This window comes from Apteryx mantelli, chromosome 4, assembly GCF_036417845.1.
Source record: "Apteryx mantelli isolate bAptMan1 chromosome 4, bAptMan1.hap1, whole genome shotgun sequence".
Classification (NCBI taxonomy): Eukaryota; Metazoa; Chordata; class Aves; order Apterygiformes; family Apterygidae; genus Apteryx; species Apteryx mantelli.
In genome coordinates, this window is record NC_089981.1 from 20,181,070 (window position 1) to 20,196,899 (window position 15,830).

At 60.1% G+C, this 15,830-nt stretch overlaps 1 protein-coding gene across 6 annotated transcripts in view; it reads right to left on the minus strand.

Annotated features, from left to right (window-relative positions):
- The window catches only part of CTNND1 (catenin delta 1), a 29,148-nt gene that overhangs the window by 4,855 nt on the left and 8,463 nt on the right, over positions 1-15,830 (minus strand). For 3 of the 6 annotated variants that reach the window (XM_067295892.1, XM_067295891.1, XM_067295888.1), the window contains exons 2-12: positions 10,215-10,333; positions 9,054-9,372; positions 7,921-7,992; positions 7,455-7,613; positions 6,719-7,251; positions 2,507-2,970; positions 2,212-2,395; positions 1,799-1,916; positions 965-1,118; positions 543-560; positions 227-295 (exon numbers count right to left, since the gene is read on the minus strand). In XM_067295892.1, the coding sequence (XP_067151993.1) occupies positions 227-295; positions 543-560; positions 965-1,118; positions 1,799-1,916; positions 2,212-2,395; positions 2,507-2,970; positions 6,719-7,251; positions 7,455-7,613; positions 7,921-7,992; positions 9,054-9,248 (1,966 nt within the window). In that variant the 5' untranslated portion in view covers positions 9,249-9,372; positions 10,215-10,333. The remainder of the gene's footprint in view (positions 1-226; positions 296-542; positions 561-964; positions 1,119-1,798; positions 1,917-2,211; positions 2,396-2,506; positions 2,971-6,718; positions 7,252-7,454; positions 7,614-7,920; positions 7,993-9,053; positions 9,373-10,214; positions 10,334-15,830) is intronic. The other 3 variants (XM_067295889.1, XM_067295890.1, XM_067295893.1) reach the window with 3 other exon arrangements.

The window sequence follows — 15,830 nt, forward strand, 5'->3', positions numbered from 1 at the left end:
AAACACAAGAGGCCTCTTTCGGCAGGATCCAGCTTCAAAGCTGTCTGTGGCAGAGCTATTGTTTTAACACAAAATTGGGCAACCAAAAACACTACTTCCGAGCCAAACTTCCATCCATTTGAGAGGCTCACTTTAGCGGGAAGTCAACCCAGCCCCTCTCCAGGACTGCTTGGGGTGAAGGAGGCCTGTGCACCTGAACCCTGCACAACTACACTAAGGAACGTACCTTTGGCTGGAGTTGTTCTTTTAGGGAAATCCACTGTATCAGCACCAAGGTCTTCAGGGGGTTTTTTACCTTCAAAGAGCAAGCACAGAGGCGTAAGACACCTCTTCCCACCCATCCGAGCCCAACAGCTTATTGCCACCTGCTACAGGAGCAAGGCCAGAAGCAAGGTGAAGCTAAGCTACCAGCACGTCCCAGGATAGGACAACAAGGGCATTAACCATGGTGCAGGCAGCACACGCCCAGCTGGGGTGGAACGGAGAGCTAGAAAAAGCACCCAATCAAACCACAGAAAAATTAAAACCAAGAGCGCACTCACCTCTGGAGAACCATTCGTCTATTGGCGAAGCGGAGAGAAGGACAGGAGAGAGGGGAGGCAGGAGGAGAGAAGTGCCGACAGCATCATGGGGCAGATCATTTGGCAAGAAAGCAAAGGGAAGGGACAACACAGGAGAGAGGGGAAAGGTGTGGAGTTAGTGGAGATCCAGCCATCACCATCCCACCACCACAGAAACCCACCAGGAGACCATTAGCTTGTGTCAAATGCTTTGGACAAGGCAAGCAGTAACTCCCAAAGCCAGGGGAGGCACAAATCACTGTGTCTCCAGAGAAAGCTGCAATTTAGCCTTCACACAAGAGATGCCAGAGTAGGAACGTAGAGACCCCACACCACCCTCAAGCCCTACTGAAGTAGATCTGTCCTTATCCCACCTCCCTCCATGCTGCCACCATCCAACGAACCTTTGCCCTTCTTGGCACCAAAGCAGCTGGCAGCATGGGGCCCGGTGTTGTTGGCAGGGGCCAAGGGTGTCTCCTGGTAGCGCTCAGCGTGGGGGATCTCACGATGGACTTGGTAGGACAAGTTTCTCAGCAGGCACACACAGTTCTCCACCAGCTAGAGAGAGCCAGAGAGTTTGGCTCAGAGCAGCACGTGCTCAGCCCGCATCTGCCTGGCTGAGGGCCACATCTTGACCACAGCCTACAAGCCAGAGCTAGACCAAGTGGAGCTGAACTGGGGCCAGGCAGCTCCATCTCAGATGGATCTGAAGCAGACCCCATCCCAAGGCAGGCACAGCCAGTCCTGCCGATTTAAGTTCATACCCTGCTGGACCAAAAATCTCTCTGCCAGAAGCAGAAGTGGTCCAAGAAAAGATCTAGGGAAGATTCAAGTCAACAGTGGGTCAAGACAGATTAGGGAGCCGTGAGCCAGGGGATACCAGTGTGGGAAAAAGAGGATCGTTACACTCACATTGGAGAGACAAGTATTCCTATTGCCAACTGCAGACTGACAGCTGGACTCATCCAGGTCAAACACCTGGGTCTCTCCCTACAGAGCTTCTCTCTTCCCAAGAGGGTTAGAGAAAGATGTGAGCTTGACTTGGGTTTTCCACCTAGCCCTGTCACCTCAAATTCCTCCTAGGTGAAGTCCTAGACTCCCCCTGCTGTTCTCCGCCCTTCTTGAGAGAAGCCCATCGGCAGTCACCACCAACAGCAGAGCGCTACTGGGGTTGGCTGACAAGGGCAGAGCGCTACGGGCCCTGGTCCCACTCCATTCACCACCCCCTACCACGGTACCTTGCTGTCCGAGTCCTTCTGGCCAATCTCAGACTGGACGATGTAGATCAGGGCATCCACCAGCCCGTCACATTCCCGCAGCTTCCGACGGGCCTCGCTCCGCTCCGAACTCACGTTCCTGGCAGGCAGGAGACACCCGCCATGGGTGAGGCCGCTGGGGGCCAGAAAGAGACAGCCCCCACCCGGCAGAGCTCCAACCAGAGGAAAACTCCTCTGGCTCCTCCCCAGAGGGAAACTTCTCCTTCATCAAGGATTGTCACCACTAGCCATCCTAGAGGAGCAGCTCCTCCACAGACAACAGCAAGGAGGTCCCACAAGGCTACCAGAAGCAGCCACCTCCCACTCCAGGAAGGGGCATTACAGCAGCCCCAACCCACACCAGCTCTCGGCTGAGATCCAGCCCCCTCCTGTACCTAAGGCAGCCAGCGGTGTTAGTGAGCACCGATTCCCACTCGATATGGCGGGGTTTTGAGTCCTCATTGGGTTCCCGCTCCCAGCCTGAGCGGGGAATGACAACCTCGTCAGTCAGGGCGTGCAGTGCATGATCCACGATGGCCATCTTGATGGAGTCGTGCGAGGACAGATTCCACAGCGTTCCTACAATGCCACACAAGGGAGGCGCTTGGTCAGACCACGAGGACACAAGACCTGCACTGTGCACCCCTCACCCAAAGGATCAGTCCCTCCTTTCCTCCCTGGAGCAGTTACCTGTGATAACCTCCGTGAGGTCCATGTCATGGGCCTTTCGCAACAGGCGCACCAGGGCAGGTACCCCATCGCAGTTCTTGATGGCAATCTTGTTGTCTTGGTCCTTGCCAAAGGAGATGTTCTTGAGGGCCCCACAGGCCCCATAATGCACCTCCTTCTTGGGGTGGTCCAGCAAACCCACCAGCACGGGAATGCCCTTCAGCTTGCGCACCTCCGTCTTCACCTTGTCGTTGCGATAGCAGAGGTGCTGCAGGTAGGCGGCCGCGTTGGACTTGACGGCGTCCAGCCGGAAATTCAGCATGGCTATTACCTCCGGCAGCTCCGGCTGGCGCCAGCTGCCCGGGGCCGGGGCTCCCTTACGCAGGCTGTCCAGGCTAGCCAAGCTGCCCCGCTCGTGCTGAGCCAAGGGGGCCCAGTAGTACCGGTCAGGGGCCACTTCGTCCACCAACATGTCTTCATAACTCCTAGGAGAGGGGACAGCTAGCGTCAGCATGAGCCCTAGACTTGCGGGATGCTGTGCCCCCACCCTCGACCCATCGGAAGATGGGATGGAGGCAGGCTGCAGAGCAATCTTGTGGCACCTTCCTGCTCCCCTTGCAGCTGCACAGGAACGCAGGCCCCAGCTGGAGTCTAGAGCTGCCACCTCCTTCCCTGCAGGAGCCTCCCTGTGAAGCAGCCCCAGGACAGCTCAGGAAGCAGGAGACTCAGCGGGAGGAGGCAGCCCTGGCAGCAATTCTGCTCCCTTCCCACCCTGCTGGATTTGGCTTTGGGTCAGACGCACAATCCTAGTCTCCGCAGAAGCTCTACGGAGGCATGATCCAATCTCAAAACTCAACCAGCCCATGTACAGGCAAGAAGAAATATTTGGGCTCATGGCCACTAGAGGGCAAGTTTATACCGCGCCAAGGAGCCAGGACAAGTAACTCAAGAATTCCCCAAGGCTTTGGTCAGCCTAAGAGCTTCGTGCAAGCCAGCCTGTTACACCATCATTAAGTGGGTACAGCAAGAGAGCAGAGTCTGGTTTCAGGCCATCCAGTTCTTTGCTGCGCTGTCTGGCCTGTACCCAACACTGTACCCAGACATCTGAGCTGCCCCACAGTGGTCCAGGACACACAAGCTGCTGCCTAACCAAACTGCCCAAAGTATTTCAGGGCATCTGCCTCGGCACATCTAAAGCAAAGACTTCCCTCAGGACGAGGCTCCGAAATTTGTTGCCTGCAGAGGACCAGTTTATTGGGGCCGCATTACTGCACAGGGGACAGGCTTATCCAAGCAACAGGAGACATCCCTGGTGCCCCCTGACACACACACATACGCGCTTGGAAGCCCTGCTTCTTGCCTCGTTTTTGTCATCACTAGTAAACCTGCCTGTTAAATATAATCTCTCCCCCATCCAGAGGGAGGAATTCAGCACTTTCTAATGGAAGGGGGATGGGAGGGGACTCTGCTCTTAAACGGAGGGGCCCGATGGCTGCAGTCGGATCTGCTACACCAGGGTGCTGTTGCTAAGCTCTGCAGGGGTCCAAGGCGAGGTAGCGTCCTCTGGCTCCCGTCTGCCCAGGGGACTGCTCAGCCGCCTTCGGATTCACCCTTGTAGCTCCAAGATCAGGTGTAGGAAACTCCCCGCCACCGAGCAGGTGGGGTAAGCTGCAATAAGGGGCAGGTTCTGCTCCCTACGCCAACTGCCCCTGCTAAAGACCTCCAGGAGCCAGGCACAGCTCGTGACCGCCGGCGCCGCAAACAAGCCACCCCGATACTTGTCTGGCTCACGATCGAGGTCGGCCGAGGCTCGAGCACCCCGAAGGGGAGTGCCTGCCCAACAGCAGAGGGGAGTCAGTGCCAGACCCCCTTCGTGGTCTCACCCAAGAGCAGATGGGGGTAGCGGTGGGGGGTGAAGCACGTCCTCCGCTGTGGCTGGAGCTCCCTTCTACCTCCCGGGCAGGCAGGGGGGCTCCGAGAAGAGCCACCCGAGAGGGACCCGCGCGCTCGCGGCCAGCATGTGCTGCGCCTCTCGGCTCAACGTGCTCTTTCCGTCTCCCGTGCGCCTGGCAAGCTGCCTCCCTGAAGGAAGTCATTAATGGCCAGGCCCCTGCTCAAGACAAACATCTCGGAGGCAGGGGGGCTGCTGATCTCGCCTGTTCCCGGTCCTCCAAACCCGGCGGCTGAGCAAGGATGGTAACTGAGAAGGCAGGGGCCAAGCCAAGCTCAACAGCGCCTGGATTCCACAGATTGCTGCGATCATTATCGGCCCGCGTGGGGAGGGAGAGCCGGGCCGCGGGGCTGCAGGAGAAGGGTCACTCCGAGCCCCAACTCTCCCGTGTTCGGCAGCGTCCCTGCAGGACAAGGTGACGGGCTCCACCAGGGCTCCACCCTGGCTGTCAGGTTGGGCACAGAGGTGGCCCCTTCTCCCTCAAACGCATCCAGAGTCTCCAAGGATCCCAAGCCCCCTCCCCTCGCATGGCTGCGGCTCTCCCCTACTCCCAGCTCCACCTCCAGCTCATCTAACTCCTCTCCTTCAAGGCCTGGAGGGACAGAAGGAAAACAGCTGCCACTCGGCCCAGCAGCGAGACCTCGGGGTCTCGACAGCGGAGCCGTTCAGACCAGGCTACCCAGGGAGGAGGGCTCCTGCCTCCGCACGCTGGACAGGACGCGAAGCCGGGGAGGGTTTGCAAGCCGGAGCCCTTCTGCCTTGGCTGGACTCCTGCTTTTCTGGCATTCACTCCCCCTCCACAGGCCGAGGCCGGAGCAAAGCGGCCCTAAACCAGGCACGCCTGCTTAACCCCTTCCGGCCAAGTTGCTCGTGGAGGGACCAGCTGTGAAAGGCCACGTGCTCAAAACTGCTAACGCTGGCTTTTCGGAGCCGTTTGACTCAGCGCAGGTGGCGGGGGCAGCTGCCTTGCCCTCTCTCCTCCAGCCGACACCGAGCTTCCTGAGGCAAGGTGGGTCGGGGAATCAATCCGAGCGAAAAACCGCCCGGACTGGTTCAACACAGCAACAGAAACGCTTGTGCTGGCACCAGCCAAAAGGGCGGACAAAGCTCCTCCTCAAGCTACCGCAGCAGCCAAGAGCTACTGTGGATTTACAGTACGCGTCTGGAGACGGGCAGCTCTCCGGCAGGCGCTGGCAAGAGCCTCCTTTCCCTAGGGTCTCTCCCTCCTGCCGCTGCTTTACGCCCCAGGAGATCAGGGAGCCCGTGACCAGCCTCTCCTGCCCTCCCCGGCGCTCTCGGGAGACGCACGTCCCTCTCAGCTCTCCGACACGGCCCCCTGCCCATCTCTGCAGTTTAGGCCTGGTCCCTTGCTGCGCTCCTACCACCCCACCATCCAGCTGCAGCCTCTCCCCAAACTTCACCCCACCGCACAGGCAGTGAGCGGAGCAAGCTGGGGGGCTTAAATCATCATCAGCGCTCGTTTGTGCAAGGGTTGCTGCTGCTACAGGACACTGGAGCCCAGCAGTCACGGCCTGGGGCACGTGACGTCTCAGGCCACCTGCCAGCATCTCCAAAGGGGCAGCGAAAGGACCACCAAGACCCTCCTTTGGCACCCTTGGGCAGCCGCAGGCTGGCAGGGCGGCCACTCCGGCAGCCAAGCCAGAGGAGCTGCTGAGCCGATCACCCACAGCCGAAACGAGGGGGAGAAGCTGCTCGCCGCCAAACAGGTCGAGCGGCTTCTACCGCCCTTGCAACAACACTGCCCGGGGCGCCGCGGGGCTGAGCCTCGCTCGCCCCAGCCCTCAGCTCAGCGCAAAGGCTCTTCCGGGGCCGCCCGGTGCTCCCTACCGCGTAGGGGCTGCAATCGCGAGGCTACCGCCGCTCCCGACGCGGGGCCGCGTCGCACAGCCTGTTCCCAGCAGGATAAACGAGACGCAGGAGGGATTTGCGCGGTGCCCGATCCCACCCGGCCGCAGAGCGGCCATCTCCCTCGGGAGCCTGCCACCCCGCTGGCAGAACAGGTAGCGCAGAAGAGGGAAGGGCCCGGAGCTACGTCCAACCGCCCAGTGGAACTCCTCGCTGCAGGACGACCAGCTCAATTAGCAGCAAGTTTTTAACCACCAATTAAACGCACAATTAGGGGCGGATGCAAGTTTTCTCCTGCACGAGCCACAGGTGACTCAGCTCACTGTACTGCCTCCTTCTTCTGAGGAGGATGGAGTTGTAGGGATCCCCTGCTAGCGTTCCCCAAGCCCACCACCACACGCCTGGTCCCCCAATACCTGAGCCGACGCCGGGGGTCAGATGGAGTCCCTGCCCGCCTGGCCGTGCCATAGTCGGACATAAGCCCGTAGTCCACATCTTCGAAGCCCACGCTGCGCTGGTCGTCCTCCAGGCCGTACGGCTCAGGGTGGAAGTGGTTGAGGTCCATGTTGCTGCCCCCAACGCGCACTTGAGGCTGGGGGCCGTAGACGTCTTGGCGGCTGGGGGCCCGGTAGGTGTCCATGGAAGGGCGGTAGCGCTCGTCGATGCGGGTGACCCGGGACAGGCTGCCGTAGTTGTGATCGCTGCCCGGGTAGCCGTCCTCGTAGGGGCGGCCGTAGCCATCGGGGTAATGGTAGTTGCGAGGGAGGGTGGCCGTGCCTGGCTGGCTCAGGTAGCCGCCAGGGCCCCCGTTGCCGTTCTTGCGGAAGTTCCTGTCCATGGTCTGGACGTAGTTGCTGGTGACGGGGGAGGTTTCCAAGGGTAACCCGTCGGGTCCCACGGGGACCTGCTGGACTGTCCGGGTGGTCACAGTCTTCACCACTTTCTTCACCTGGAGGGATGGACATTGGGCACGCTTCAATCAGGGAGTCCTGTCCCCAACCACACCTGTGTCCCCAGATTCCACCTCCAGCCCTGCACCTTGCTGTGGTTTCACACCCCCTTTCAGCTCACGGCACAACGAGCCGGCAGCTGTCACCGCCATAACGCCCCAGCCAGAGCCCATCCCATCCGTGTCCCGCCCCGGGCTCGTACCGTGGTCTCTGTGCGCCGGGTCGTCCCGTCGTCCGACGTCTCCACGGACACGACCGACATGGCCCCTTCCGGGTCCTCCTCCATGGTGTACGTCTCCTCCACGATCTGGCCCGGGTCCTGCATTCTGGGGATGGTGCTGTACAAGAGGTGGCTGTGGTCCTGGGGGAGCAGGGGGTGGGCAGTCAGTCTCCACCACCAGCACGGACATCCCTGGGGTCAGCCGGCCAAGAGGAGGAGCTCTCCTGCCCACCAGGGAGCCTCGCTGCCCCTGCTCATGAAGGACGACACCAACTTACCCCCACCCCAACCTTTCTAGGCCAGGGTGGCCACACTCGGGCGTACAAGTAGTCTCCCTCTCCAGACTAGGGTTGAGGCACTGCCAGCCCTGCCCCAAGCACCCCCCGCCCAGGACCTTCCTCCCGCAGCAGGCAGGCTGCCCACAGCCAGAGGGCTCGGCTCCCCTTACCTGCCGCCCGTTGAGTTTCAGATCTGGGAATTTCTGCCTCTCCAGGTCAGCATCGCTCAAGAAACGGCCGTTCTGAAACGCACATCACGGCAGCAGGCCCGTTACCGGACTGCCGCTCCTCGTCCTGCCAAGATCCCGTATATCCTCCCTCTCCCGTTAGCCCTAGGCCTTCGGACAGGCCACCTCCAGCATCCTACCAGCACACGCCCCACATCTTGGGGCAAGCTCCCCAGAAGGGCGTGCAACGCACAGCAAACCACTGCCCAGTCCAGCCTGGCAAAACATCGAAGGACATACAGCTCAACCCACCCCGGCTCTCCCACGGCACCTACATCCAGCTCGCACAGGCACCCAGTCTCCCGACAGACAGGCCAAGAGCAGTCCCCAACACTGCCCTGGAGACCTTCCGCATCTCCCAACGCGGGAACCGCAAGTCATATCCTAGAGGAGACATTACCAGGATAGCCCCAAGGGCTGAGGGAACAGGGTGGATGCTCAGCAGCCGATCGCAGAGCACTAGTTTGACCTGCTCGCGCTCCCCCCTGCGCTCACCTTTTCCTTCCCTGCCTGACCCCGCACATCTCTCCTAGCAGCACCACGTTTCACGGCCAGAGAGGTAACCACCTTCCGCCTGGCACTGCACACCAGCCCTCCGAGCACCCCCTCCTATAAAGAGGTCTCTCCCAAACCCGGTCTGGCTGTTTGGGGGATAAACAGAGACTCCAGGGACTCGCCGTTGTCGCACGAGAGGGAGACGGATGCATCCCCACAACCAGACACCAGCCCCTGCGTTTTGGCCACCTTCCAAGCAGCCGAGCACGGTGGGGGAGAGAAGATGCCCAGGTACCAAATACAGACAGCCTGAAGCGCTCACAAATCTCTCTCCCCCCCCCCCCCCCCCCGAAAGACTCTGGCTGCCAGGTAGATCTGCACATCCCCAAATCGCCTTCAGCTCCAACACACGTACAGCACTGTCACCATTACAAGACCAACCTAGACTTCCTCCATATCAAACATCCTAGGAGGGCTGAAGGAAAGGAGCCCGGCCCAGGGCTGCCCCCACTGAGGCAGGATCAGCACGGATGGGGGCTCCGGGAGCCGCCGCACCCGCCTCTGCCAAAGGGGCTTTTTACCTGGTGCCGCCGGGTGAGCGTGCCGTTGGCCAAACCCGGGCTGGCATCCTGGGGGGAGACCCGGACTCGTTCCAGCTGAGCAGAGACATGGCGCCGTTCCTCCTCGAGCGCCCGGGTCAGCTTCTCGAACTGCGCCTCCTGCTCCTTGACAGAGGCAAGGATGCTGGCGGTCGACTCCACTTCTGAGTCGTCCATGGGTGACGGGTGCCCGGGGTGGGCAGGGCGGGGGCGGAGGGCGCAGGGAGGCACAAGTGAAGGTGCCTTGGTGTCAGGGTGAGGGGAAGAAAAATAACCCAGAAGGGGGGAGCCGCTCTCTTCACTGCGCATGATTTCGGGAGAAGAAAGGAGGAGAGACGAGAAGTCAAAGAGATAGATTTCATTAAGACAGATTCTCAGAACAAGGGGAAAAAATAATATTCTTATGCCAATAACATCACTTCCACCCACCGGAAATGTGGGAAGGGGGTCCTGGAGCAGCACAGCTCCAGGCATGGCTCAAATGGCCCCCACTGGCATCTAAGCTTGGAGAAGCAGCATTTTGGCAGCAGAAGGTCCTGCACTCCCCCACACCGAAGATATGGGGTCGAGCCAGGTTCAGGAGAACTGTTATGTACTGAGGAGCCCACCTTCCTCCTAAGAGCCTCCATCAGGCTGTGGGAAGCCTTCTCCTACACGGAAAGGGCCCCACAGAGCCGCTAGCGGGGCACAACATGGGACATTGTCTCGCAGAACGAGTGCTAACCCAAATCCCACCATCTCCTTTGGGGAGGGACAGAGGGAGATGGTCGTGTTATTTATCCCGCTCCCTCCTCCCCAGTGTGAGGGGAGCAAGGTATAATGTGAAGTGGTGGTGGGACAGCCCCAGCTTCAGTTTGCCAGGCTCCACGGCTCCCTCCTACCTAGGAGAGGGTAGAAAGTGGGACAGGATCCCCCTAAAGGGGACCCCACAAGCCCCTTTGCCACCTCTCAAAACCCACCACCCTCCAGGTCCTTGCCAGGGCTCCCACAACACTGCAGCCTTCCCAGGAGGTCTCTGGCCCACCAGTCTAGGGGCAGGCAGTGGCCTGGACCTCTCAGACATCCCCTCCCAAAAGAAAACAGCAAACGAGAGCACCACAATCAACATTTTGACAGAGAAAGGCAATTTGGTTCCATACAGACCTGTCAGAGGAGGAGGTTCGGGTTTGATTGGCAAAGGCACAGGGCAGCCAGGTCTAGGCGCAGAGAGTCATGGGAGAAACAGCCCAGCCACCACAGGGAGGAAGCAGAAGGGAAGAGAGCTGCAGAGACAGCAGGAAAGTGGGGTCAAAAACCACGCGAGCGAATTTAAAACAGAAGGTAGGGAAGGGCACACCGAGGTTTGGGGAAGGGGCTCATCTCCGCAGCCAGTTCTTCCACCCCTCCGAGGGGCAAGGCATCGTCCAGAGAGGGCCGGCGCGGTTGTAGACGCGGCACGGCATCCCCGTGGCAGCCCCCCAACTCCCCGCCGGCGGCTTAAACAGCCCAGGAGCAGAGGGGTGGGGTGGGCTCAGCCCTCCGCCCCCCGCGCAGCCCGGCTGAGTCCCGGCAAGCCCGCGAGAGGTTTTCCCAAACTCATGCAGTCACGGCAGGCATGCGGCAACTCGTCCGAGCCAGGCAGCCGCCGCAGAAGCTGCTTTCCCACGGTCTCCGGCGCGGCATCGGCTCTGCCCGTTTCCCCAGCGGTGGCTGTAACGGCGACCTCGGACCGGTGCTGGGATGGCGCACGGCATTGCCCTTCCAGAGCCCTGCCCCGTCCATCTCCAGCGGATCCACGCTCCCCGGCAGCCCTGCTCTTCCCGTGGCCCTTCAGTCCCAGCCCACGGCAGACACTAGCTCAGAGGAACTTGGAGCAGATATTTTCCTTTATTTCCCAAACGAACCCCTAAGCAAACCCTTCCCTCCCAGCGTGTCCGCTCCCATCTGCGGCTCCAGGGCTCCCAAGGCTTCCCCCGGGCGCACGCAGCACCCCACCGCTCCGCCTCGGCTTTTATCAGGCACCGTGGCACCCAGTCCAGCAGAGCGGGGTGGTTTTACTTTTTCCATTTGCGTCGGAGGCGGCCTGCAGCACACGTGAACATCTGGTCGCCTCCACCCTGTAATCTGCCTTCACCAGTTAAAAAAAAATCCAGTTCTACTCGTGCCCATGCCGGGCCCAGCAGAGATGAGGCCACGGCATTGCGCACCTGCTCTGGTTTGCTCCGGCTCCCAGTGCCCTGCCCCAGTTCATGCGGGTTGGGATGATCACGGGCCGGTCCCCACCCCACAAGGGATGACGGCCCACCACCTCTCGGCTCAGGAGCCCATGCAGGCTTTCGGAGGCTCCCGGACCCGGCTCCTGGCTCAGGCACGCAGCTTCCCATCCCTCCCACCTCGCAACGGGTTGCGCCTTAAGGCTTCTTCGGTCTCCCCGAGCCTTGTATGGAAATGCGAGGTCAGCTCTGACCCTCGCTGCTCCAAGTTCTCACCTGCCTCACAGACTCCCAGAGATCCTCTCTCCGCAGGAGAGGTTCGGCGCCACCCCGAGAGTGCTGACACATCCAGACTCTCACCTTTGAGTCAAACGCTCCCCACCTTTGATAGGCATCCACCCAGCAGAGCAAGGTTGCAGCTCCTCAGCCTTCAGGGACTCGCTGAAGCTCAACGTCAGCCCACACCGACACGGGAGCAGGTCTGCAGGTCCCGACCCCAGAGACTTTGCTGGAAGCACCCTCACACCCAGGAGCTCCAGCCAGCAAGGTGCCGGGGGCAGACTGCCCAGATGGACAGCCAACCTGGTCCCTCTCCCCTAGAGGGGGCAGAACTCCTTGCCATATCTCAAGATCCAGGCTCCTCCAGCAGGTCAGGAGGGTCCTACCATCCAGACCCTCTACGGAGGTGGCCGAAACCCCAGCCAGAAGCCATATTGGCTCGTTCTGATTCGTTTCCAGAGCAGTATTTCGCCCAGCCCTTCAGAAGCACCGCTGCACACAGAAGGAATCCCCTACCTGCGACACCACTGCCCGCACAGCTACGCTGCCTCTCCACCCAACGGCTCCCCAGCCTCTCCTCGACCACCTCTAGCTCTCCGCGTGGAAGAGGCAGCTTTTTGGGGGGGGTGTGAGGACACACCACCAGCAGACTGGCTCCAATCCGACATGGCTTCGCATCTCAGCTCTCCCGGAGCTCGTGAACGGTCTCGTTGGCACACAATCGGCCTCGACGCTAAGCAGCGAGCAGGGGCCGTCAGGGCTCGCCTCCGCAGGAAGGCACGCAGAAGAGAGGCGGCAAGGGCAGCAGATTCCTCCAGCCCCGCGTGGCTGCCAGGCAGGCCCCGGGGCAGCCAGCGACACCTCCCCAAGCCCTGGGTCCCCACCTCCGCGCATGCCCTGGGAACACGGCCTGGAGACTGCAGATGCTAACAATGAGACTCACAGGGCCGTTGAGGGCCCCAGATAAGGGGCCGGAGCAGCCATGAGGCTGTTTCCTTCCCGTCCTTTCCATGGGGAGTAAACACGCAGCAGCGGAGGGAAGGAATGGGACCAGTCCCTCCCCCGCTACCTCTCCCTGGACCGCTGGAGTCACAAATGTCCCTCCAGCCCAGGCAGGGGGACATGCAGGGACCTACACAAGTCCTCCTTCTCCTTCTGGTCCTCAGGGGAGAGCAGAAAGCCTCTGGGAGGGGAGCCAGCCAAAAAGCTTTCAGCTCATGGCTCTGCAGACCCATCAACGCCAAGGGATTGCTCCAGAGCCTTTCCTCAGCCACCTGAGGCTCCCTCTCCACAGGATCAGGCCATTACCCACGTTAAGCAGCATGGCTGACCCCGTGAGCGCTCTGGAGCCTACCCCGTGTGCCCGGCACGGCCCTGTCGTTGCAGGCAGGAGGTGCCAGCACAGAGCGCAGCAAGGCCAGAGGGTGCCGACAGTCTGAGGGGGCTCTTCTAGCTCAGGGCTTCTGCCGTGAGGACGCGCCACCTCCCTCCGTTCTCGTTCCAGCCATCTAGTCTTCATCGATCCAGGATTAAAGCTAATTACTATGAGGCAGCGCCAGGTCCAGGGAGGTTAGCAAGAGCTGTCCCCAACTCTGCCCGCAGGCACACGCCAGCGCAATCGCAGGCAGCTGGCTCGCACACAAACCCCAAACAGCCACCTCCGCCTTACGCCCTCCCAGCTGTGCAGGATCTGCCCCAAATCCCCCCCCCCCGGCCTGTCCCCTCCAGGCACACACACCAGCATTTCAAGACCTGCATGTAGCAGAGGCCCTCACCACCTCCTGATGCCAGCTCAAGCCGTTGGTCATCTTCAATGGAAGAAGCAGAGGGAGAGAGGAGAGCTCCAGCTACGTGGTCTGATCACACTAACCAACAAGCCACTTGCGACAGCTCCAAGCCAAGTAAGCTGGATCCCGCGAGGCAGAAGGGGAAATTCCAAGGATCACTTTGCGCCCGTCCCCTACCCCCACCTCCTTCCTCAGCCTCTGAAGATGCAACTACAGAGCATTTTTCCAGAGCCAGACCCTGACCATCTTCGAGGACGGCTGCAAGAAAGCCTTTTCATCATGACAGAGGCACTTGCTGACACACCCGTTACTTAAAAACCCCAGCAAGCCAAAAATATTCCCGCTGGCTTGGTTCGGGGCAAAACAAAAAGCCTAGAGACAAACACGCCCAAGAGCAGCTTCTCCCCCCGGGCAGGAAGAGCCTCAGAGCATTTCCCCGTTGCTGTCAATAAGGGGGGGACCCCAGTGACCAACACAACCATCTGGAAAACCTTCTATCCGATTCATCTGGCCTTATCTCATCTCCCAACCTCCTTGCATCAGGATACCCCTGTGCTGAGCCCAGAGGTTTCTGTGCTCAAGCATGTCTACAAGAGATGTCCAAGGCACGATGTCTTTGGAGGACTCTCCCTTGCTTTTATGGAGGTAGGCCATGAGCAGATTTGCCCGCACAGGGCCACCACGATATCCACAAAAGCCTCCCTGGGTAGGCTAAAGGGTCATTAATAGCCAAAAAAACACTTTTCACCCTGACCAAGCTTCCCCTGGAAGCAGCCTTAGCATAGGGCATTCCTCCTAGACCCCCTTCCTCTGCGTCTCAGGGCGTTACCTTCCTCCAAGCTGAATCCCTTGCCTGGAAAAACAACTTCCAGGGCTGGACCACGACTGTAGCCCATCTAAAGTTCCCACCGCACCCTCCTCTGCTGGAGGGTGGAAGTTCAAGCCTTGAAGTCTTCCCGCCAAGAACGTTTCTCTGCTGGCCAGGGAGGATGCAGATAGGACGCAGGCAGAAGGCTTGACAGGCAGCACCTGCCGCAGCGTACAGACCACCAGCTGACTTGAGCACGCGGCCTTCTGCTTGGGTCTTCACAAGAGCTGGTCCAGCCCCACTCTTGAAGGGAGTCCTGCAACCGAAGCCTTTGGAGGGCTATTACCTCATGGTCCTGGGGTGCCTCCATCTAAGCCACTCCCTCAACACAGGGGATTTTGGACAAAGTTCAGTCCAAAGCCAGAATCCGCCTCCGCCACGTCGGCCCCGCTGAGCTCTGATGCATCAGGCACTCCTAACAGCCCTCCGTCACTTGGTGAGAGGGCAAACGGAGTCGCGCCGGCTCTGACGGCTGTGTCTCAGCACCCGCCTCGCTTTCCCGCTTGTTCGCGTCACCCCCTCCTCCCTCCCCGGACACCTGTTAAGCACGCGGGCAAGGTTTGTCACCGCGGCAGGACAGCCGCTCGCAGCCCTCCCGCTGCTGTGAGACACGAGCCGCGTCTCCGCCAGCCTCCCGGCAGCTGTGCTAAGAGTGCAGGATGGACACGGCCCCTCGCTGGGGCTCGGATCACGCAGCTAGACGAGAAGTTGCGGGGACACGAGGAGAGCAGGAGTCTCCGGCCGAGCAGACAGACCCGTCAGGCTGAAGGTTGAGAGAGAGAGAACTTGCTCCCACTCCAACACAACTCCTAGCATCTACTAGAGAAGAAAAACAGCAAAATCACTCAAGTAATTAGCCTTGCCCCATCCATTTGAGGGACTCGAAGGAAAGCCAGCTGGCCGGCTGCCCTGCAGAAGGGAACGTCAACAGCTCTCAGTACCAGACCCCTGTCTTCTCTCAGGAGAGAAGCAACAAATTCTCCAGGTTCCTAGTTCCATATCCTGAGGCACTTAGTAAAAACACAAAGCCCATCAATAATTCAAGCCTGCAACTGTCCGAGCGCTCGCAGTGCGTTACACTTGCTTGCTCTGCCCGGGTTCACATCCCCGCTAATTCACCGCAGGCTCCATGGTCAGTCCCAATTAGCTGAAAAATAAATGAACCGACATCTTTGGCATCTTTCCACACCCCTGAGTGCAGAGCCCAGGCTCGCAAGCAGGCACAAATAAATCCTCAAACCTCACCCTGCCCGAGGAGGCAGCGCTAACCCCAGCCAAGGCACAGAGAAATCAGCACGGCAACAGGCAGAGCCCAAGCTTTTCCCAGCCCCATCTCGTGTGCTTCCACGTCGGGTTTAGAGGAGCACAGCAGTCTCCTTTGGACACGTCCTCCATCCCCACCTACTGCACAGAAAGGCCGCAGGGAAACCAGAAGAGCTGATGCAGAAGCTCCCAGGAAACAGCTCCCCCATAGTTGTTCGGGGGAAAAGAAGGTGAGTTTTGACCACACCGACTTCTCACCCACCACCCCAGCAACGCACCCGTACTTTGTGCTAACAGCTCTGACCACAGACCGGCCCAGCTGGGAGGAACCCACTTGCCTGGACAGAGGCCTCCTCACATCTAGGTTGCG